The following is a 24,970-nucleotide window of genomic DNA, read 5'->3' as shown; positions in this document are numbered from 1 at the left end:
TTATTTCCAAACTTGGTCGTGAAATGACCATGAATATTAGCACTTTGCTTAAGTCTTGCGCCACAGTAAAGAACAAGGTATGGTTTCAATACCAATTTTGCCCTGTATTTTTCTAAAACATGAAAGTGATGTTAGAAATTTAAACTCAAACTTTCTGAATTGTTGAAATTTCTTGCAGTGAGAACATATGAATCGTTTTTCTCATATAACATCTTATATACTAATTGTGACGCCATGAGCTTGTGCATTTTACCGTAGTTTCTTTAAAAAATACAGAATACATCGATTTTTAGTGGAGATTTCTTTCAGATTATATAGAGCATATGCATTGTCACAAAGATTTTGAGAAATGTGATTGTTCAAAGCAATTTACACAATGAATACGGAAATTGATGTGGGAGCCCTCTCGGCTATGGACACTGTTTTCCTAAGGTATATAACCCAAGAAAAAAGTCTCTTCGGGGCTTTTTACTGTTTAAAACTTAGAAATGCACTAAATTAAGGACGACATATTTCCAGAATGGTCCTGTATCATGCCCTTTTCTATTATAATTTATCAGATTCATATACTCAACTCATTCTTAAACCAATTTCAGAACCTTTTGAAAACATTAATTTTTTGAGCACAGTAGAGTCCAACTTTGAACGACGGAGAACCCTAAATAACCGCATGTGGACTCTTGGCAATGGATATTCTCTTTACAGAATAAAGAACCTGAACATTTTTCCTGCAAAATGAGTGACTTAAAATTTTGATGAAAAATATGATTTTTTTAAACAAATTTAAATAAAATGTTTACGAGTTCCTGCATGTTTAATTTACAAATATCTAAGTTTCTGGGTTTTTTTCCTCTCCCATCGGACAATTAGGATACCCCAGTTACCACTTCGTCACAATGACAAATAAAACTTTGTTTTACTTTCTTTATTGCTTAATTAGCGATAAAAATTACTTTATAATATATATTATTTTTTTCAAGAAATGAAAATACACATATATTGAAAATTTTGTCATAAAACTGAAAGTACTCATAGTGAATTAAAAATACTGTAATACCTAAAGTTATCCGAGTTTCTGGACGTGAAGATTGAAGTAACTGTATATGTCTCATAATTATTTAAATGCACTTACATCCCTAATTAGACATCTTAACTTTTCAGGTAACTTGGCTCTTGGAAAATCAACGTGGCAAAGCACCTCCTTCGATTCCACAGTTGGTCCTGAAAAAGCTGTTGACGGTTTAAATTCAGTTCTAAGTTTTGATGGAAAACAATGTAGCATTTCCTTAAATGGGCAAACGACAGCCACGTGGTGGGTGTTTCTCGGGGAGATCTATAATATACATACTGTCGTTATCTACCCCAGAACAGGTGGCTTTGTATGGAGTAAGTATTCCGTATAGTTCTTTTTAAAAAGGAGGACGGTCTATAAGGAAAGATGAGGCAGTATTTTGACTTTTTAATTTTTTTTTTAATTATTATTTTATTATTGTTATTCTCTTTTTCGTCTTTTTTTTTTTATATTTTTTGTCTTAACTTTTACGCTGAAAATATTCTAGGATGACATGTAGAACAAATCTTGCCTAAATTATGTATAACAAGGATAATAATGCTGTTGATATATCTGTATTGATATCAAACCCGATTTCGATTTTTTAAGTATGTATTTCACTGCATTATATTTTTCGTTTGTAACCTTGAATAAAAAGTTTATTTAAATTGCATACATCATTATTATTTTTACACATTATAAATATAGCTGCAATGGTACTGGTAACATGCGGAAAATTGCAATATGTTTTAAATATATGTGCATTTTTATATTGTAAAATAACCAGTTTCAGAAATAAGAAACTCTTAAAGTTTAGTAAAATATCGTTTCTTTCTCGGATTCCAATTGAATATTGTATTTTTTTTTCTATAATTGGATTTGAAGTTGTATCAAGTATGTATGTCGGATACTCCAAAAGATTAAGTACTGACATGTTTATTTAAGGTTTGAGGCCAGGGAATAAAAAGGAAAAAAAATCAATAGATGATATATTTTTAGTTATAATCATTATCAATTTGGAAAAAAAAGTTACCGAAACCAAAGTTGTGATGACGGAATACGAAAGTCTTGTATGTAAGAATGTTTCGTATTTGTAGATTCAGCCAATCAATTTACGTCTAGATTTCTTGGATTTTCTGTGTATGTTTCCAATACGACAGACAAAAATTCAGGGCATTTATGTTTCAAAGATACAGCATACACGAAATCAACGATTCCAGCCGTTGCCAATATATCTTGCCCTGTACATGGACAATATGTCATCTATTACAACGACAGGCTTCCGGATATTTCTTATCCTACTGGTTATTCCAAGTACGCATTTACTGATCTTTGTGAAGTCGAGGTTTATGGTGAGATATTATTTGAATTTTCTCTTATAAAAAACTTACTATAATTTACTATAGTTTATAATAGTTAACTATAGTAAAAAAAAATGATACTTTGAATTACTATGAGACTGTAATCCCGATTTTTTTTGGAACTTTCAAAGTTTAAAATCTCTTAAATTTGATAAAAGTTTTTTTGTTTGTTTGTTTGTATGCTGTTTAACGTCCCTCTCGAGAATTTTTCACTCATATGGAGACGCCACCACTTGCCGGTGGAGAGCTGCAAATTTAATCCTATGCTCGGCACTTACGACCATTGGGCAATGAGGGATCTTTTTCGTGCCAGCACCTACTGCGACACGGGACTTCGGTTTATACAGTCTTATCCGAAGGACCGGTCTCCGCGTCCCACAGTGGGATTCGAAACAGCAACGCCAGGATTAACTCCTTACTCCACGACTCTAGAGCAAACGCTCTAACCACTGCGCCACGCGGGCGACTCGATAAAAGTGATATAAACATTTAAAATAATATGTGAATATACAAGTTGTATTTCAGTTTCATATAAAGAATGTGCAAATATGAAATGGAGAGCAAACACTATAACTAAAATCCATAGTAAAGATATATTCATCTATTACAGTAAAAATTTAATACTATAGTTGACTATAGTAAACTATAGTTAAATATAGTACTTTTTGCGAGGGTGCGACATAAAATTTTCTCAAGAAATCAAATTTTATAAGCACACTGTAGATTGTTGTTTTCAAGAATATGATAAGTTTCGTATCCTAGTGAGTTTGAAATAAAAGATCTGTTTCATATTTGGATATTTTACCAGAAAAGGTTGCAAATGGTAATCTAACACCAAAACATTATTATAAACGTTATAACTTTAACTTTTCAATCGTCAACTTACCTTGCGTATGCAGCAATATACCCTTATCACCTGCATATTGGGTGTATATCTCTCAGTTGATTCGATACAGAAGAGCTTGCTCTACGTATGAATAGTTTTTAAGACGAGGTACCGGTAAGTTATTGAAAAGCTGATGAAACAAGAATATAATCAGCCTCGTTTAAAATCACCACCTCGTCATTCTTTGGTCAATTCCATGACCTTGTAAGCAAATGACAATCTATCATTAAATCATATGCTGACTGACGTTTTTCATACTTATTGTTAGGCCAAAGTCGACTGATTTTCCCGTTACTTTCCTATCATAACAAGGAGCACGCGGCGGGTGTGATCGGTCGGCAGGGAACGCTCACTTTTCCATGGTACCTCTAATGTTTTTTGGAGATCCGTGTTTGCTCTGCTCCCAAATTGTGTTGTTTAAATAGACTTTGAGCTTGAATACTGTTTGTTGTCTCAATATTTCATTTCATTAACATCTGAAGTTGTTATTTTCAAGACTAAGATTGATTGATTGTTTGTTGTTTAACGTCCCTCTCGAGAATTTTTCACTCATATGGAGACGCCACCACTTGCCGGTGGGGGGCTACAAATTCTGACCTTTACTTGGCACTTACGGCTTTTGAGCAGTGAGGGATCTTAGTCGTGCCAGCACCTACTGCGACACGGGACCTCGGTTTATAAGGTCTCATCCGAAGGACCGGTCTCCACGTCGCACAGTGGGATTCAAACCCGCGACGTAAGGATCAACTCCTTACTTTGCGACCCTAGAGCAGACGCTTATCACTGCGCCAAGCGGGCGACTTCAAGAATAAGTGATATATTTTTCCAGCTGCATCCTAGAAATTTGCAACCAAATATGAAAACAATGTTAAGATATGCTATTAAACTATGGAAATTGTGAACACCAACGATTCTCCGAGTCAGTTTCTGTGTGTCTTTGTCTACTGGTGATGAAATTTTGAATAAATTAATTGCTGAAGGTATTAGCTTCAAAATTTAATGTATTTCATGATTACCTTTTTATCATTGTATTACCTAAATAATTGTGTTAAAAAGGGAAACATTTATGTTGGCTTTCAAAAATGCACAAAGTTTTAATCCTGAAAAAAAAAAAAAAAAGATAATAAATAAAAAACAAACAAACAAAAACAAAAGTAAAAAAACAAAAACGTGTTATGAGATACACACTGTAGCAAGTCAGTGGCAGCCCACATTATTTTAGTCAATCTAATAACTGAAATACTGTCCTTTAATATATTTTATTTTCTTCTTTTAACTAAAGGTTGTAAAGCAGGAATGTTTGGTTTAAACTGCCAGAAAAAATGTAGCGAAAACTGTTTAGTCACAAATCAGTGCAAAGCCACAACGGGGGAATGTGAGGATGGTTGCAAACCAGGTTGGAAAGGACTTTTATGCAACAAAGGTAACATTTTAGAAATGTACAACAAATCTGTTCAGTTTTATGACATGCTCATTAGACCAGACATTGTAATGTGAAAATGTGCAGATACAGGTTAAGATTTTCAATTTAGGCATCATCTTGTCCACAGAGCAATACGGAAAAAAAAGTAAGCCAAATCAGATCGTAAATATTGAGGCGTTCACCTAAACATCATGCATTGTTATTAAAGGGTGTCATTTGATCCAAATAAAACAATCAGATAAAACGTACACAAAGAAATATAAGTCCATAAAATTCTAGATTTCAAATCGATTCCACCAGCATTTCCCCCCTTTTTCACATGTAATCATGATTTATGATAAAGACAAAAAAACAAAACAAAGTTTTAAATCATTCATGAAACTTGTTTTGGAAACGTTTGTCCTTTCTTCAAGTTAAGGCTACTAAGCGATTGTCTTATCTGATAAGTGTGATCTTATATCATGGTCATAACAAATTTAAAGTGCTAACATGATATATAATAGCTGTTTTCCCATGAGCCTTGGAAGATGTAATATGCAAACTGAAAAAAAAAAAATGAAATGGCAAAAGTGTAGTTTTATCAAGGTAAAGCTATTTAATCTGGTCATGTAGAAGATGACAAAAACTGATGATATTATTTTTTATCCAGGTCGAAGGGTGTATGGAATACAACCCGGGGTAAATCCCTGTTAACACCCTTGATTGGTCCTGGATAACGAACTTATTTCCTATGTACTCAAATAAATCCTTTTTAAAACAAGTCCAATCAACTATGTTTCAAGCTATCGTTAAGATTTTAAACCACGTCCTGCAATGCATCGTGCATGTTATTTGCTTTTTATCATAGAGAAACTTTGCATTGTGACGTCTCGTTTTTACCCCCCCCCCCCCCCCCCGTCTCAAGTCGATTGTACGGAAATTTACACCCGACTTTGTAACCAATCAAAGCTCGTGTTACAAGCTACAATAGGAAATAAAAGAGTATACGTGCAGAAGAAGGAACTGCGAAACGGCTTGAAAAAAGATAGTTTTATATTAAACTTACTTTAAATTAACTTTTAGATCGTAAATATGTTGTTGTCTCCTTTTACTCTCCTACTTTATGAGCGAAAATCAAAAGACCGCGGATACATATACTCATATAGCATGTTTTTTGTTACTTTTACAGTTGTCACACCTTTGGTGATACATTTTGAATTTATTTATACTGAACACAGAATGCGCTGAAGGTCAATACGGTCTCAACTGCTGGGAGAACTGTAAAAAATTGTCGATATCAGCGTCCTTGTCATCACATCAATGGGACATGCACTGGCGGCTGTGATCCAGGTTATAGGGGGGACAAGTGCGACGAGGGTATGCATTGTTTATATTTACTTTTTTAATTAATTTTTTTTTAATTTTTTTAAAATTTTTTTACATGCACAATGGCACTAGAAATATCAAGCAGCATATTGTCATGTGAAATTCTTTTTGATTCAACGTTTTAAAATATATGATACTTTCTTTCCTCCAGTTTGCAATCTTGGTTACTATGGTGTTGATTGTGAAAAAGAATGTAGTTCCTTTTGTAAGATATCACGTGATTATAAACACGTGAATGGTTCCTGTAAAGAGGGATGTAAGGCTGGTTGGCAAGGACAAAACTGCTTACAAAGTAAGAAAGTTTAGTTTATTAGATTTAACATTTTTTTTAAATCTTTGTTAAAACTTCTTCTACTTGTATTTTTTTCATATCTTAGTTTTTGATAAATTATTTGGACATATTTCCTTACAAAGAACGAAAGATGTTTGCTTGTTGGAGATCTTCAATTATTTTTATCAACTGTTTCTAGTTTATCAAACGGTGTAAGCGTTTATTAAAATTAAAGCTACAGAATACTAACTACTTACCACATTAGTTACTCAAATTTTAAATCGTTCAGCTTTTTTTTAATAAAATTAAAAAAAACAACGTTTTTTATATACTTTACAGACCAATCACAAGAGGATACTGCTTGGCAGTCCCGATTTTATGGAGTTCTTGCTGCTTTATTTGTGTGTCTAGCAATCATTAAATTGCTAATTGGTATTATCATCATGCTGAAAAGGTATGAATAATCAAGGCCTAAAGAGAAGTAAATCTTTGCTGTATTATTTTATGCTGATCTTTAATTTTACAAGTTATATTGACGGAAGATATATCTTTTCGCAATCAGTGATCGTATTTAGATTTTTATGAAGTTATATTATCATTTTACAGAAAAAACAGAAATCCGGATCAACAATGCAATATTAGTTATATTAAGACCAATGAATATGAGTAGATATAAAGATCTTTATTAGAGACAGATACTGCTCATTTACGGAGATTATTTTACACACATCAGTACCATCATAAAAAAATTATATTATATATAATGTGTATTTCTGTTTGAATGTTCTGTTCCTCATTGTAAAAACGAGCTATGTATAGAGTAGGTAGAGGCAAATAGCCTTATTGGTATGCTTAACTATGGTAGATCGCATGTTTCCTTTATATATGTAACAATTTCAGTGTATGTACACAATGTCTTCGACCAAAGCTTTAATTTCGTCTACATTCGACCACAACGTAATAAAGGCAAAGTGGCATTCCATTTTGTTTTCATTTCTGATTGAAACAAATAATGTTTTTGTCATGCCTATAAAACCAGATTATATTTTATCTGTATTCTGTAAAGATGAAGTGAATTGTTACAGATTTGTTTTCTTGTGAAATGTATTTCATATACAATCGAATTTAATGCTAATAAAAAAAAAAAAAAAAATCATCAACCTGTCTATACCCAATTGTCGCTGTAAACATTGACAGCAAAGTATAATTTTAATACACTTGTTTTCCTTGTAACAAAGGCTGTCTGTATGTATAAAGTGAATAGAAATGTTATTGGTTGTGTTGAGGAAAGCATGAAAAACGAAATTTAATATTATTTAATATATGCTTATAGTTCGAGAAATAGGGCAAGTGATATAAACAGACAATACCGTGAAATCCTCTACCCCCACTTTGCCGTCCCCATTAATTAGCATTTCCTCTATCGGATCAAGAGATACAATTCATCTGCTTTGCTTTATATTTTAATGAACCTGTGCTTTGTCCTTAAACGTGGGTCAATAAAAGTATTAGCATTGGAGTGTCGGTGGATATGAATTCTAATGCTTGAAGCATATTTATAGTAAAATATTGCTCGTTTTGACTTAACGTATTTATATTAAATTCAAAGTACCAATGCTAATCTTCTCTACATGTTCTTGCATATTGTAAAATAATAAACACAATAACATTTTTTTCTCACCCTGTATATTATCGCATTTGGTTCCACTTTGTCCGATTCCTAATACGTTGAATCTCAATTGTTTTCAGAGGTTTCGGATCCCATACTTCTATGACTTCAAAATATTATTTTTTGAGTAATTTGAATCCTTCTTCTTCCGATTAAGCCGGCATATTCCCACTTTACGTACCAGGTGATGATATAAATTACTATACACTACATCTTGATAAAATTCCAAATTGATAATGTTTTACATTTACAATTATTGGGAATGGAGTCACCCAGGGTGTTTCACAATATATGTCACACATCTAAAGGCAGAAAGAAAAATTACAACAAAAGCTACATACATTTTATGTATCATTTTAATCAGCAGATATTCAACAATCTCCATTTCAGTTTCTATGGCAACTATTTCCTGAAATGTTATACCCCACGTGTGTTCCTTACCATTGTCCTAAATACCTTAAGAGACTCGTGTTTAGATTTCTGACCACTGCTTCGTACGTTTCACAGGATACTTGACAGTTTTCTTGTTTTAAACTAGATTTTTAGAACCCCCAAAGTGGATATTTATTTTCTTATTTAAAGATGCATTTAAATAAATGTGTCATTTCTGAACTACTGGTATGTGCTGACGTCCACCTCTCTCGCCCTTCCTTTCAATCAATTTTGCAAACTTAATCGACTCTGAATGTCAGTTGCCTTTAAATGCCGCAATGCTGAAATCTTGTATGCAGACACACTCAATTCAAATCGAAAATTTCTAAATACACTTGATACACTTACATTGTCCCAATCCATTTCCCTAAACTCAGATCTAACTGACTTTCTTAAGGTTTTCTCAATGATTGACTTCAATTTGACAATGTTGTGTGTGGGTGGGTGTGTGTGTGTGGGGGGGGGGGGGGGAGGATTTAACTGTCTTTCATCTTTACATTACATTTTGTTCAAACTTCTTAGTTTACCTTAATAAATAAAATCTAGATAGGGCTTTCTGGTCTGGATATTTTTCTTCATCACACCCTGTAGAATATTTAGGATATCGTGCTTATAATAAAAGTTTACAGATACAAATTTTTAAATTTCTAGTTGTACTCCATTTTGAGAACAACTGAAATCATGATATCACTGTTTATATCATCAGTGTACTTCATGAAATTATAATTTTCCCAATATTTTGCAATATCATAATTTTAGATTAATATGATTGTCTATGGTATTTTGGTATTTTTGGTATCGTGCTTGATATTCAGATTATGCCCATTAAGATGTGTGACATATATTATGAAACACTCTGTACATAAATAAAAAGGGACGTATCTTTCGGCAGCTATTAACATTAGTTAAAGGTCGAACAACCCTTTGGTAGGAAAAATAACTCCTCAAGAAATTAATCCTTAATTGTCTGATAGTTTGTCTTATCAGAGTGTTAAATTTGACACTACGATATCATCAATTCAATCAAAACTAATACATGACAAACATACACGAAGCTGTTTTAAAGCTGTCCGAAGTATTTAACTGCATTCACAACATATTATTACATTTCCAGCTCAGTTTTTGATTTCAGTATGTAGACTATGAACATAAATACAGACAATTTGGACAGTATCAACTACAAATTAACAGATTTGGTACGATATCGCATGACCCGGTTGATCGCATGACCCATGAAGTTTTGTTTTCTTTTGTCAAATTAATATCTTTGATAATTATTTATTACAATTTAAAAATGAACTTATGTAATGTATCATTTACCGTATATATAATTTTTATTAGTATTACCTGTTTTCCTGAAAGAAAGAATACTCATGTTGATGGATGCAGTTGTTTTTACAAACATAAAACCGACCTAATAAGCAACGTTTCATTATGTTTGTAATACAAATTAAATATGAAGGACAATTAAATTATTTTCATATTCATGTATACGCCTTTTTTATAGTATTATGTTGTAATAGTTAATTATTGTTCTTTTTATTCTCTGTGTCAAATAAATTAATTATACATCAAATCTATCTCTAAAAAGGTAAGCGCCCTTCGAACTATTTTCCATTTATAATGTCATTGTTGTTCATGAAAATCGATGTTGGGAAATTTAATTGTTCTTTCTTTAAGTTTATAGTGCAGAAGTCATTAGAACACAATTACGGCACTCTTTTTTCGCATTAAATTGTTTCTTGCATTTTTACATTGTAAAAATCTCCGATTTGCACCACTTTTTTTGTTGCTCGCTTCAGTTTTATTGTTTCTAAATATGCGTTCCCCCCTTGGCAATCAGATGTTAGAAGGTTATTCCCTATTCCCTATTGACTATTCGAATTGCGAACCCCATGCTGCGGCCGGTTCCTATTCAAATTACCGAAAGTGTCCTAATATTTTTTTTTTTTCAAAAAACTTGAATAACTCATTATAATACATGTTAAAGAAGCAAATCAAAGACATCGCTTAAAAAAGAAGACTGAGGACACCAGACCAATGTAGCTAGCCTGACCAAACTGATGACAATGGATAGAAAAGGTAAACCTTGAACCAGGAGCTGGTTAACATCCTGGGGCCCATATTTAGACCTTCATCATTTTCCGGAGGAAGAGTTTTGGAGTGACCCCTCGACCTTCAAAAGGAATTGAGTTTACAAGACGGTGAACCTGTTTAGCTAGCCCGGTCAATATTGGAAAAATCCCCTATATGACTGTTATTAGAGTACATAGTTCTAGGGGCTGGTTAACATCCTGGATCCCATATGTAAACCTTAATCTTTTTTACAGGAGAGGGGTCTGGGAGGGACCCTTTGACTGTCAAAAGGAGTTGAGTTTTCAACACCGGGAACCTATTTAGCTAGACCGGTCAAAATTTGAAAAACCCCGTATATAACTGATATAAGAGAACATAGTTCGAGGGTGCTGGTTAAAACCCTGGATCCAATATTTAGACCTTCATCTTTTTACAGGAGAGGGATCTGGGAGGGATCCCTTGACTGTCAAAAGGAATGGAGTTTAAGCGGTAACCTAATAAACTAGAACGGTCAATATTGGGAAAACCCGTATAAAATAGTTATAAGAGTACATAGTTCTAGGAGCTGGCTAACATCCTTGATCTCATATTTTGACCTTCATCTTTTTACAGGAGATGGGTCGGGGGGGGGGGGGACCCCTTGACTGTCAAAAGGAACTGAGTTTACAAGAGCGGTAACCCACTTAGCTAGCCCGAACAAAATTGGGAAAAACCCATATAATGTAGTTATAAGAGTACATAGTTCTAGGAGCTGGCTAACATCCTGGATCCCATATTTTGACCTTCATCTTTTTACAGGAGAGGGGTCTGGGAGGGACCCCTTGACTGTCAAAAAGAATCGAGTTTACAAAAGCGGTAACCTATTTAGCTAGCCCGGTCAAAATTGGGAGAAACCCGTATAATACGTTCTTTTTTTAGTTATTGAATCGGGTTCGGAAAGATTGAAATCAATATACACATGGGCATTATAAACAGAAGCTTCCTTACATCCTTCTAATAACGTTTCATGAATCTTGAATTTGAGATAAATATGCAACCTGTAAATTGTTACAGACATATTTTCTTTCATCTATGTTTTTAAAGAAACACTGCACAAACAAAGGCAATGAAAGAAAGCAGAAACTTCATTTTTGAGTAGCACTAACTGCTATGAATGAACTCCTGTGACCCCTTCGCAACCGAAAGAACTAAGCACGTTTACCCTCGATTTTCGCCTATACTTCACACACATTTAAATTAATATTAATGACAATTATGTCCTTAAAAATATTTTTCAATGACAAAAAAAAAAAAAAAATAAAAAAAAAAAAATAAATAAATAAAAAAAAAAATAAAAAAATAAAAAAAATCAATAGTAATTGATCAATAGATTTAATACCAGTGTCAAATAGTTTATCACTCTTAATGACACGGCTTTTTATATTTTTTGGGGTGGGGGTGGGGTGGGGGGATAAACAATGATATCCACTGAGGCTCTAAAGCATCACTGGGCTTTTAAATACTCATGGATATGGATAAATGTCCTTTAAATCTTTCCGTGTGTTATGTTTAACTCATGTAAAATTATACATATTCTTAGTTCTAATCTTTTTTGAAATTGGTGATAACGTGGACAAATTTGCTGTAAACATACATGTATGATCCCCCTTGAAACAACAAAGAATTTGGTATTTTTGTTTTACGGGAAAGGGGGAATATCCTTTCAAAATATTTTCATTTTAATTTCCATGGATTTCTATATTGTGAAAAAAAGTTTTACTAAAATTATAAACTTCTTTCTCTATTAAATGCCGAAATAAATTATAATTTGTAAAAAATCATATAAATATTTACGTGAGTATGAAAAATCATTCACATATGTCTACTTCTGAAAACTGACTTGGAGGTAGGCGGCAGAACAATATTTTTGTTTGCAGTTCTTTGAATATTCCTGCAACTTTCTATTTTAAACTAAATTCAGAAGAAAAAAAAAGTCAGCATTGCCTTGAAGACCTATCCATTTGATGTCCATTAAATGTACGTAATTAAAAAATTAGTTTGTATGGGTTATTTAAAGTGAAGATTCCAAATGTTGCGGCAAATCCTGCAATTTCGAAAAAAGGGGGGAATATTTGTGAACCGTAGTAGATCATATCCAATAGTTTTCAATTAAATCGACAGGTATATTATTCAATACTGTATATTATTCACTACAAGATGTTCCTTTGATATCTAATATTTTAACTCGATAAAGCTAATATAACTTTATAAATGCATGTTTCTCTTATACGTGATGACAGGTATTTAACATGATCATATTAAAAAAAAATGCACAGACGTTCAGCTTCTGGGCCGTTCCCTCCTAAAATTTTCTTGCGTCATGCTCTAAAAATCGTTGCTAGATTAAACAAGCCTAATTATTTTCCAGTTTATTTCTACATATATTAAACGGCAATACCTTACTTTAGCGCATCATGTGCAGTTTTATTAATTGCATAGTAAAAATGATCTTCTTTTCTTCAAAAGATTTATAACATACAGTCCCTGAAACGTTCTACTTTCCCACTTGAACGGTGAGCGAACGGTGAACGAACGGTGAACGAACGCAGAGCGAACGGTGAGTGAACGATGTGTGAACGCTGAACGCAACTTGGTGAACGATGTGTGAACGGTGAACGGTGAGCGAACGCAGAACGCGAACGGAGCGCAAACGCGAACGCAAAGTGAACGCTGAACGAACGGTGAACGCAAGATGAACGACATATTCGGAATGCCTCTGATCTTTTCCTTGCATTGAAACTATTTTATTGTTTTATAATGTCAGGTGCCAAAAATAAATAAATAAATAAATAAATCATTAATAAATAAGTAAACCAATAAATGAATGAATAAATAAGTCAATAAAATAAAATCTCCAAAATTGTCCTGAGAAAGACGATGCATGCACATTAAATTTTTAATCACACGATTTTTTATCACATTAAAACATTGCAATTGTTGCCGAACGCTGAAGTATAAGAGATATTTTTTTTTTTAGTTGGAAAATAAAAATAATTATTTTTATTTGATAACAAATCAGAGAAAACTTCTGACTTATAGAATGAATTAAAGTGGTTGTAACATCCATTCATATATCTCCGTGTTAAGGCGATTTCGTGTAACGTAATGAAAAAAAAATTATTTACGAAGGTCAGTGGACGTTTTGCATTTATACGCTCGTATTCTAAATTTTTAATACAATAATATATTATGTGTCATTTCTGTTTTTCATGATGATTTATTCAGGCCCGTAGGAAGCAAATTCGGTTTGGGGGGGGGGGGGCAAAGCCATACATTTTCAGTTGATAGTTGAGGGGGCACTACCAAAAATTTCCTGACAAGCAAAAAAAAAAAAAAAAAGGTCATCAGACTTTTTATTGCGGGTGACACAGGCATATATAGTTTTTATGTATACTGTAGTAATCTACATATCGGCAAAATTATTGGGGAGGGGGGGGGGACGGCCCCCCTTGCCCCCCCCCCCCCGGTTCCTACGGCCATGTTTATTGAGCAGACTTCTACATTTATCTGTAGATGGCCGTGATTATACTCGGACAAGATAATACAAAGATGCATATTCATATTATTTGTTATAAATTCAATTTTCAGAACTTTATATTCAAGTAATATGCTGTTATAGTTTTTATTAAACAGGCAAATGAGAGAGAGAGAGAGAGATTCCGTTTTAGCCCCCCCCCCCCCCCATTTCAGGCTTCACTAAATGTTTGTATCTATATCAAACAAAAACTCTGAAATTTTTTTCTAAATATATCAAACAGTGAAAGTAACTTTTTTTTTTGTTTGACAGTCATACTCGTTTTTTATTTTCCTGCTTCAAGTTCACACGAAGTCCATGTGCTTTCCTGTCAATCAAAATCATTCGACCTGTGCAGGTGTGAAAGTTTCGTCACATCGAAGACGAAGTGCGAGTATTTCCAACAAGTTATAACATTTATTTTTATCATTTCTAGATTTGATTCCAACATTTGAATAATAATTGAGTAAAATACATTGGGCATTAACACTTGAATTTGAAACATACTCTCTGCCAATTCCAAATACCACCGCCGACACGTGTACATTTTGAACTACTATTGTTTTGTGACTTTTTTAGATGCATGTTTGTTTTGAGACTGAAGTTTTTGTTCAAAAAAAGACTTCAACTTTTTTTAAAAAAAATGTTAATTAAAATATTCTGGAAATACAATACTGACTAAGTGACCGATTTAGGGGGAAAGGGGGGGGGGTATTAATCATATCGAATGGCAAACATATAAAGTTACGGTGAAGAAAGATTTTTTTCTCTATAACTATAGACTTTACATATTATAGTAGAGAAAATTCTGTTGTGCATTACATTTTAAATAAATATTTCCTTTAACCACACTATCAATTTAATTCGCTCCAAAGATAATAAATTAACACGATATCCGCAGTACTATGTATAACTCTCAAAACTAGTTCTATCATATTTTCTGTAGTAATTGAAAAAAAAAGTGTTAGAAATAAATATTTTCGTAATTTTGCTGCGTGATTATTTGACTTGAATAATTATATCTCCATTAACGATTTGTCGTCTTTAACGAAACAGCAAAATGTTGCAGTGCTTGAAATATTTGCACATTGCCCTTAGTTAAATTTAATATTTCAGCATCGTTCTACATAGGTACAGAATGTGCTTATAACAACATTTATTTTCCAGAGTAATTTAATAAATAACCTAACAGCTAAGTTAGAATAATAAAAAATATATATCGTAGATATTTTTCCCCATGAAATAATTATTCTTCAAACACGATATGTTAGTTATTAAATTAAAAAAACCTCTAACTCCTAACCTACAAAAAGATAAGTCCTTTCACTTCAGAGTTCCGAATGGTTCCTACGGCCATGTTTATTGAGCAGACTTCTACATTTATCTGTAGATGGCCGTGATTATACTCGGACAAGATAATACAAAGATGCATATTCATATTATTTGTTATAAATTCAATTTTCAGAACTTTATATTCAAGTAATATGCTGTTATAGTTTTTATTAAACAGGCAAATGAGAGAGAGAGAGAGAGATTCCGTTTTAGCCCCCCCCCCCATTTCAGGCTTCACTAAATGTTTGTATCTATATCAAACAAAAACTCTGAATTTTTTTTCTAAATATATCAAACAGTGAAAGTAACTTTTTTTTTTTGTTTGACAGTCATACTCGTTTTTTATTTTCCTGCTTCAAGTTCACACGAAGTCCACGTGCTTTCCTGTCAATCAAAATCATTCGACCTGTGCAGGTGTGAAAGTTTCGTCACATCGAAGACGAAGTGCGAGTATTTCCAACAAGTTATAACATTTATTTTTATCATTTCTAGATTTGATTCCAACATTTGAATAATAATTGAGTAAAATACATTGGGCATTAACACTTGAATTTGAAACATACTCTCTGCCAATTCCAAATACCACCGCCGACACGTGTACATTTTGAACTACTATTGTTTTGTGACTTTTTTAGATGCATGTTTGTTTTGAGACTGAAGTTTTTGTTCAAAAAAAGACTTCAACTTTTTTTAAAAAAAATGTTAATTAAAATATTCTGGAAATACAATACTGACTAAGTGACCGATTTAGGGGGAAAGGGGGGGGGTATTAATCATATCGAATGGCAAACATATAAAGTTACGGTGAAGAAAGATTTTTTTCTCTATAACTATAGACTTTACATATTATAGTAGAGAAAATTCTGTTGTGCATTACATTTTAAATAAATATTTCCTTTAACCACACTATCAATTTAATTCGCTCCAAAGATAATAAATTAACACGATATCCGCAGTACTATGTATAACTCTCAAAACTAGTTCTATCATATTTTCTGTAGTAATTGAAAAAAAAAGTGTTAGAAATAAATATTTTCGTAATTTTGCTGCGTGATTATTTGACTTGAATAATTATATCTCCATTAACGATTTGTCGTCTTTAACGAAACAGCAAAATGTTGCAGTGCTTGAAATATTTGCACATTGCCCTTAGTTAAATTTAATATTTCAGCATCGTTCTACATAGGTACAGAATGTGCTTATAACAACATTTATTTTCCAGAGTAATTTAATAAATAACCTAACAGCTAAGTTAGAATAATAAAAAATATATATCGTAGATATTTTTCCCCATGAAATAATTATTCTTCAAACACGATATGTTAGTTATTAAATTAAAAAAACCTCTAACTCCTAACCTACAAAAAGATAAGTCCTTTCACTTCAGAGTTCCGAATGGTTCCTACGGCCATGTTTATTGAGCAGACTTCTACATTTATCTGTAGATGGCCGTGATTATACTCGGACAAGATAATACAAAGATGCATATTCATATTATTTGTTATAAATTCAATTTTCAGAACTTTATATTCAAGTAATATGCTGTTATAGTTTTTATTAAACAGGCAAATGAGAGAGAGAGAGAGAGATTCCGTTTTAGCCCCCCCCCCCCCCCCCCATTTCAGGCTTCACTAAATGTTTGTATCTATATCAAACAAAAACTCTGAAATTTTTTTCTAAATATATCAAACAGTGAAAGTAACTTTTTTTTTTTGTTTGACAGTCATACTCGTTTTTTATTTTCCTGCTTCAAGTTCACACGAAGTCCACGTGCTTTCCTGTCAATCAAAATCATTCGACCTGTGCAGGTGTGAAAGTTTCGTCACATCGAAGACGAAGTGCGAGTATTTCCAACAAGTTATAACATTTATTTTTATCATTTCTAGATTTGATTCCAACATTTGAATAATAATTGAGTAAAATACATTGGGCATTAACACTTGAATTTGAAACATACTCTCTGCCAATTCCAAATACCACCGCCGACACGTGTACATTTTGAACTACTATTGTTTTGTGACTTTTTTAGATGCATGTTTGTTTTGAGACTGAAGTTTTTGTTCAAAAAAAGACTTCAACTTTTTTTAAAAAAAATGTTAATTAAAATATTCTGGAAATACAATACTGACTAAGTGACCGATTTAGGGGGAAAGGGGGGGGGGGTATTAATCATATCGAATGGCAAACATATAAAGTTACGGTGAAGAAAGATTTTTTTCTCTATAACTATAGACTTTACATATTATAGTAGAGAAAATTCTGTTGTGCATTACATTTTAAATAAATATTTCCTTTAACCACACTATCAATTTAATTCGCTCCAAAGATAATAAATTAACACGATATCCGCAGTACTATGTATAACTCTCAAAACTAGTTCTATCATATTTTCTGTAGTAATTGAAAAAAAAAGTGTTAGAAATAAATATTTTCGTAATTTTGCTGCGTGATTATTTGACTTGAATAATTATATCTCCATTAACGATTTGTCGTCTTTAACGAAACAGCAAAATGTTGCAGTGCTTGAAATATTTGCACATTGCCCTTAGTTAAATTTAATATTTCAGCATCGTTCTACATAGGTACAGAATGTGCTTATAACAACATTTATTTTCCAGAGTAATTTAATAAATAACCTAACAGCTAAGTTAGAATAATAAAAAATATATATCGTAGATATTTTTCCCCATGAAATAATTATTCTTCAAACACGATATGTTAGTTATTAAATTAAAAAAACCTCTAACTCCTAACCTACAAAAAGATAAGTCCTTTCACTTCAGAGTTCCGAATGACAATGAAAACTGAACGATAGGTAAACGCTGAACGCAAGGTGAACGCAAAGTGAACGGAACGAAGAGCGAACGCTGAACGCTTTGTGAACGGTGAACGCGAGCGCACGGTGAACGTTGAACGCAAAACTGTGAACGGAGAGCGAACGCTGAACGCACGGTGAACGAACGGTGAACGCACGCTGAACGAACGGTGAACGAACGGAAAAATGGGAAAGTAGAACGTTTCAGGGACTGTATATCAATCAAATAGTGTGTAACAAGTAATTAATTTCAATACTTTTATCAATCATTAGATTTCAGATAAAGAAAATGATCAGTAAGTGAAGTAAGTGCATTTTGTTCAAAGCCATCGACGCAAAATGTAATAACGCAATATGCAATAATCCCGGTTTATTACATTTTGCGTTGTTATTACATTATGCGTTGTAACAATGCATAAATATAAAAACGTGTTTTCAGTAGACCGAATGAAGCAGGCGACGCTTTGCTACTATTCGGTATTGATATTTAAACTTTAAGAAATGTACATGTATATATAACGACACATAAGAATCAATATGTTACAAAATCAGTAAACCCCCTTAATCCTTAATAAAGAGACAAAGATGAGAAGATTTGGCGAATTATTTATCAGTACACCTCCTTAATCCTTAATAAAGAGACAAAGATGAGAAGATTTATTTAAAGCGAGTGCAGAGCGGTGCGAAGTGCCACTAGCGAAGAGAGCTCAATGGACTAACGTGTAAAAACATAACATTTGAATTAAAATCTGTGCTTTCGTCAAGTAATTTTTCCTTTGCTACCAGGACTCCATGCAATAATGACGAATAAACAGTCCTGCAGTTATCATGTATTAAGATTTAGTTCTTGCAGAGAGCTGAATCGAAACAAAAAATAATAATTGTATCTTCTCTACAATGCTATTCTTTGTAACTATGTATCTTATATCGCTTGGCGTAGCGTTCATGTGGCGTCATACATGCTTTTTTCGTGCTCAGAAAATGTAAACGTTTCTTTAACGATGTCGTGTGCAATGTTATTGGTAATCTTGGCTTATCAATAGTGCTATAGTGAATCAATAGTATAAATCACTTTAGTTCCATTGTAAATATTTAAATATTGATTGATTTTTTTTTTTAAGTTGTCTTGAAATATACTCAATTTTTCCTTTCAGTGTGCACATTATAAATTTGAAGTTGAATTAAAATCCTGAAATAATTTTAGAGATGCAAGTTCATATAAATATTTTTTTTATTCCGATCATAGGCAAGAATAATGGGCGCGTAACAAAACTTCATACAGACACTGACGCGGCAATATTTCAGTTGCGATATCTTTTAAATAAGATCAGAAATCTGCTAATATAACTACTCAAAGATATGAAGGACATAAAATGTAAAATATGTAAAATATGAATTATAGACTATATTTTTTTAAGCTTGGGGTCATGCTCTTCCTTAAAAAAAAATATAATCTGATGTTTATTTTTTTTCTTTTAATTCTATTTAGCCATTCTTACACATAGTCAGTCGATCGGGAGAACTCGAGGGCAAACAGATCTTTAAAGATGGCTTCATTTAATAGTATTTCTGTTTACATATAATTCATTTATTTTACTGAATTGTCAGCAGACATTTTTTGGTGATCCATATCGGTGCACGCACCATTACATTATTTGCAGGGTATTTAAATTTGTAAATAAATTCTTTACCTAGCTAGATTTAACACTGTTGTGTTCGTCTGTTCGACAAAATTTAAAAATGAATAAGACCAAGTTCAAATTTTTCGACCAAATTTAATTTCCTATTTTAAAACATTAAATGTATGGAGTTGATAGCTTTTAGAACGTACATTTTTATCGTTGCAATCGGATTTGCGCAAGGATACCGTAAGTTCATTTTTTTGTTCAATTTGTTTTATTTACTGTGCATTTCATGCTACCAATTTAAGACCTAATGCCTAAATTCGGGTAAATTCAGAGAGAGAGAGAGAGAGAGAGAGAGAGAGAGAGAGAGAGAAAGAGAGAGAGTAATCAACTCAATTAGAAATTAAAACAAATTAATAAACAATTAGAAAAATTAAAAAAAAAAATGGAAATGCTGTCCTGTTAGACGATAGAAATATACTCTTTATTTTAGGAATGACTCTAAAGAGCGAATTATCGTTTGAAGTTAAAGGTACGTTTATTAAATCTGGAATTTTCCATGAATCTCGAGGACTGGAAATGAGAGGATTGTATGGATACAGATAATTCAGCTGGTTGTCAGGGGGGTGTGTCCCCATACCAAACCAGGTTATACAGAAATAATTTGTGTTCCTTTTTGGATATTAACCAATCAGAGGCAAGAATACAAACAAAATTAAATTATTATCATTTCTCATTGGATGGTACTCTGCAAAAGTAATTTTGTTAGGTTATTGAAGGGCCACTCGTTAATAATTATAGTACCTAAGGGGGAAAGAAAAACCCAAAGGCTATTTAAAGGACATAAGTTTACTTGGAAAAAAAAATAAAGACGTTAGCGCATCGTTATCAGCTCTCTCATCTTTCTCGCTCTATTTTTGGTCGAATTAAGAAAAAAAATGCTAAAGTAATAAACTAAATGTATCCATTTTGAATTTTCGTACATTTTTCCGTCAAATGAAGAAAAAATAAACCTAACGTTATGTCTCCATGCACTTGACATGCTGTAGACCAACTAAATAAACTGTACTTTCCTGAAAAACAGCAACTTAAGAATTACATGCAAGAAGAGCTACAGCTTTTATTGCACAACATAAATGCCTAAAATATTATAACTGAATGACATAATATACATACATGTATATTTACCTTCTTACTGAAGTACTATGTGTATGGCTAACGTTTAGGCCTTAGGTTATTTTAAATCAATATATGTTTGTTTAGTGCATGATAGCAGATACATTATAATGGCTTCTGAACTGATTGTCTCAGAACGTAACCTAATAACTCGTTTAGTAAATTGGTTATGCTCAACCAAAAGCATTAAAACTGATCAATTTAAATATATATTATCATTAGATTACAGAGAACAAAAGACATTTCCATGTGCATAATCAAATACATTTTCTTTCCTTCATCGTCAAGAAAATCTGGCTTACAAGAAACCTACATGGCAAAGCACCAGTCATGATTCTACGGTTTGTTCTGAAAAGGCTGTCGAAGGTTTGTATACAGATCTATCATATAAGGGAAAACAGTGCAGCATATCGTCACAGGGTCAGAACAATGTGAAATGGTGGGTGAATCTCACTAGAATCCTAAGCGTGCATCATATAGTGGTTAACTACAGGACGGACAACAAAAATTGGGGTACGTTCAAACCAAACTGGATTTGTGTTTGTGTGTGTCTGTGTGTGTGTGTGTGTGTGTGTGTGAGGGAGGGGGGGGGTTAAACATATTAAGCTCACAATGAATTAACACAAAGATCCATATACATGTATATGAATTTCAATTATGTAGCTTTGAAATTTATATGAAATAAACAGTGAAATGTCGAAATTCCTTCGTGAGACATTGATATGTGTATATATATGTACACGTATGATGCAGCTTGCTAATAATGTCTTTCCTTCATAAGCAATACACCAAAACACGATTACACTCGGTTTTTGAACATAATTTTTATCCTACCACTACCAGACCAATGAATTTAAAAATCGAAATACCCTGTTAATTATAAATTGTAGGATTTTATATTTTCTCTGCGGATTGAATAATTAAACAAAAGGATATTTTTAGCCAATATAGACAATGATACATCTATTACTGCTATTTATCACCTTTGTATGCTCTGTATCCTCTTCGGCTTTAGGGCTAATTATTCTACTGTTGATAACGTTTGTACTTCATTCTTTGATAGAACTCATTCTACTAATTGATTTCAAGGCTGCATTTGATAAAGTATGGCGAATAGGGTTGTGGGAAAAAAACTTGTTAAATATCACCTTACGGGGAAATGTCTTCAAGTTATTGTCAATATGTATAATGATTGTAAATCTAGAAAATTTTTCTAATGATGATTTTTCTGAATATTTTTAAAGCCGAAATGGAGTCCGACAGGGAGAAAATTTGTCTCCTCTTCTCTTTGCATTGTATCTTAATGTTTTAGAAGAATTTTTAATACAAGAAAATTTGATTGGATTGAACAGCCTGTCTGAAGAAATTGAGCAAATGTTAGATGTATATTTAAGAATTATGATTAAGCTCTATGCAGATGATACCGTATTGATGTCTGAAACTAAGGATGATCTTCAATATCAACTTAATTGTTTTAAAAAAAATGTGAAAAATGCATATGGAAATTACACGTAAATATTGATAAAACAAAAATCTTAATTTTTGGTAAGGACAGACAATCATCCAACGTATCATTTACCTATAAGAGTAATGCTATTGAAATTGTAAAAGAATTTAAATATCTAGGAGTCTTTTTCTCAAGAACTGGTTCTTTTATAGCACGAGAAAATATACTGTACAAAGGGCAACCAGAGTTATGTACGCCATTATTAAAAAATCACGAGAATTGAATTTGTCCATCGATTGTCAAATTGATATGTTTGATAAAATGGTTATCCCTATCCTTCTTTATGGTTGTGAGATATGGAGATTTGAAAATTTAATTGCACATTATTGAGGAACTTCAACTCAAATTTGTAAACTTATACTTCATCTTAAGACATCTACTCCAAATTATATGGATTATGTTGAGCTTGGCAGATATCCATCGAGTATAAATATTAAAATGAGAATGATAAAATTCTGGGTAAAACTGTTAAAATGTAAAGAGACAAAATTGTGTCATATTTTATATATTTTTTATACAGCTTATCAATGTACAACACTGTCAATTGTAGTTTTAAATGGATTGAATGTATACGAAGTATTTTACAAGAATGCGGATTGAATTATGTCCGGACGACGCATAATGTTCACAATGAAAAATGGTTGTTGATTGTAATTAAGCAAACGCTGATTGATCAACTTAAATAAAACTGGAATTCAGATTGTGGTACATTGTACATCTGGTAAAGGCGAAATTTACGATTTGTTCACTTATAGTATTTTTACAACTAGAAACTGTGTCAATGAATAATATAACTACATTAGCAAGATTTAGAACTAGTATTCATAAATTACCAATCGAGACAGGCCGATGGAGCAATAACCTTCAAATCAAAGATTTTGTACTTTATGTAATAATGATACTGGAGACGAATACCATTATATTATGTCATGTCCCGCTTTTAATGGTTGTAGAAAATTGTATTTACCATCAACATATATAAGTCTACCAAGTGCTTTTAAGTTTTCAAATTTATTTTCATGTAAAAAAGTATCTGTCATCAATAATCTTTATAAATTCATCAATATAATTAATAAGAGAATTACCCTTCCAGGTTAATGTAAACTGTACACTCTTGCATCATGTATTTTGTTTGATATCGTTGTTCTATTTTCTCTATGTTGTTTTGTACAATGTGAGAATAAATTGAATTGAATTGAATTGAATTGTCCTACTAGCGCGAAATGTTTTTCCTCTCAACTTTAATATCTGAAGTAATAATTAATTGATATACATCTCGTGCTTTACTGACGCTAATTTCGTAGAATGTTTCTTTATTTTCAGATGAAAATCTTCAGTACACCTGGAGATTTATAGGATTCTCTCTGTACATTTCCAGCACAACAGAAAGAAAGGATGGTGAATTGTGTTTCCATGACACAGAATTTACAAAATCAACCATACCGGACACATTCAACACAGCATGTGTTAAACAAGGACAATACGTCATCTATTATAACTCCCGACCTCAAAAAAATTGCACATTAAGGGGACTTTCACAAGAAGCATTTAGTGAACTCTGCGAAGTTGAAGTATACGGTAAAACTTTAAGAACTTAATTATTACTAAGAGACACTCAGCTTATTTTGTTAAATTACTAAGAGACACTCAGCTTATTTTGTTAAATCACGTGCTTTCCGCTGCAAGTTGTCAATTTTCTTATTCTTTTAGCGTGGGCAATATTGTTAATTGCATGAGAAAGGTGTACGTTTTTTTTATTTTAACCTCTGTATCATATGATATCCCAGGTTGCAATGAAACAAGTTACTATGGACCTACCTGTTCCTTCCCCTGTCCAGATACAAACTGTCGATACAGTCACATAGAGACAGGTGCTTTTCAGGGGTATAAACCTGGATATAAAGGTCATCAGTGTGAAGAAGGTATATGCACACTTATTCAAAGACCACTGCGGGTTTACATTTGTTATAATTGTTTTATACACATAATTGTTTTAACTATCAAAATAACTGATAGTATTTCTATATATTAATTACAATTATATTCCCAGCTGTGTGTACTTCAAAATCAAATACAATAGTCTTAAGAATATTACTGTTAAAATTATAGAATGCGATGGAAAAACGTACGGGGATTCCTGGTAAGGAGGAGTGTGGAGCCTGTCTGGGATATAAACAATGTCATCACATCAATGGGTCATTTCTTGAAGACAGTGACGCTGGATATGAAGGAGAGCTTTGCAAAACAGGCATAGTGTTTAAAAACATTTAATAATTGATTACTGTTATGCTTTCATGTTAAGTACTAGTAGTCAAATTTGATTGGTTTAAAAACATCTGTTAAATTGTTAGCTTTTCCGAAGTTCTTTAGTACTCTTATTTATCAACCTTTTTTTCTTAGCTTGTTTTTTTGGAGTAAATTGTAAACA

At 32.4% G+C, this 24,970-nt stretch overlaps 1 protein-coding gene across 1 annotated transcript; it reads left to right on the top strand.

Moving 5' to 3' along the window:
- The first annotated feature begins 376 nt into the window (after positions 1 to 376).
- Positions 377 to 24,796, top strand: LOC133197895 (uncharacterized). Its single transcript, XM_061334076.1, has 7 exons — positions 377 to 432; positions 1,145 to 1,386; positions 2,149 to 2,403; positions 4,581 to 4,721; positions 6,238 to 6,378; positions 6,697 to 6,811; positions 24,652 to 24,796. Exons 1-7 carry the CDS (start codon positions 377 to 379, stop codon positions 24,794 to 24,796), a joined length of 1,095 nt encoding a protein of 364 aa, XP_061190060.1.
- Positions 24,797 to 24,970: the final 174 nt, after the last annotated feature.

Source organism: Saccostrea echinata, unplaced genomic scaffold (genome assembly GCF_033153115.1).
Source record: "Saccostrea echinata isolate AGI-Se365-2 ecotype Australia unplaced genomic scaffold, CSIRO_AGI_Sech_v1 ptg000032l, whole genome shotgun sequence".
NCBI classification, from domain to species: Eukaryota; Metazoa; Mollusca; class Bivalvia; order Ostreida; family Ostreidae; genus Saccostrea; species Saccostrea echinata.
Note: the sequence above shows the minus strand (reverse complement) of the source record. Positions and strands in the feature narration are given on the sequence as shown.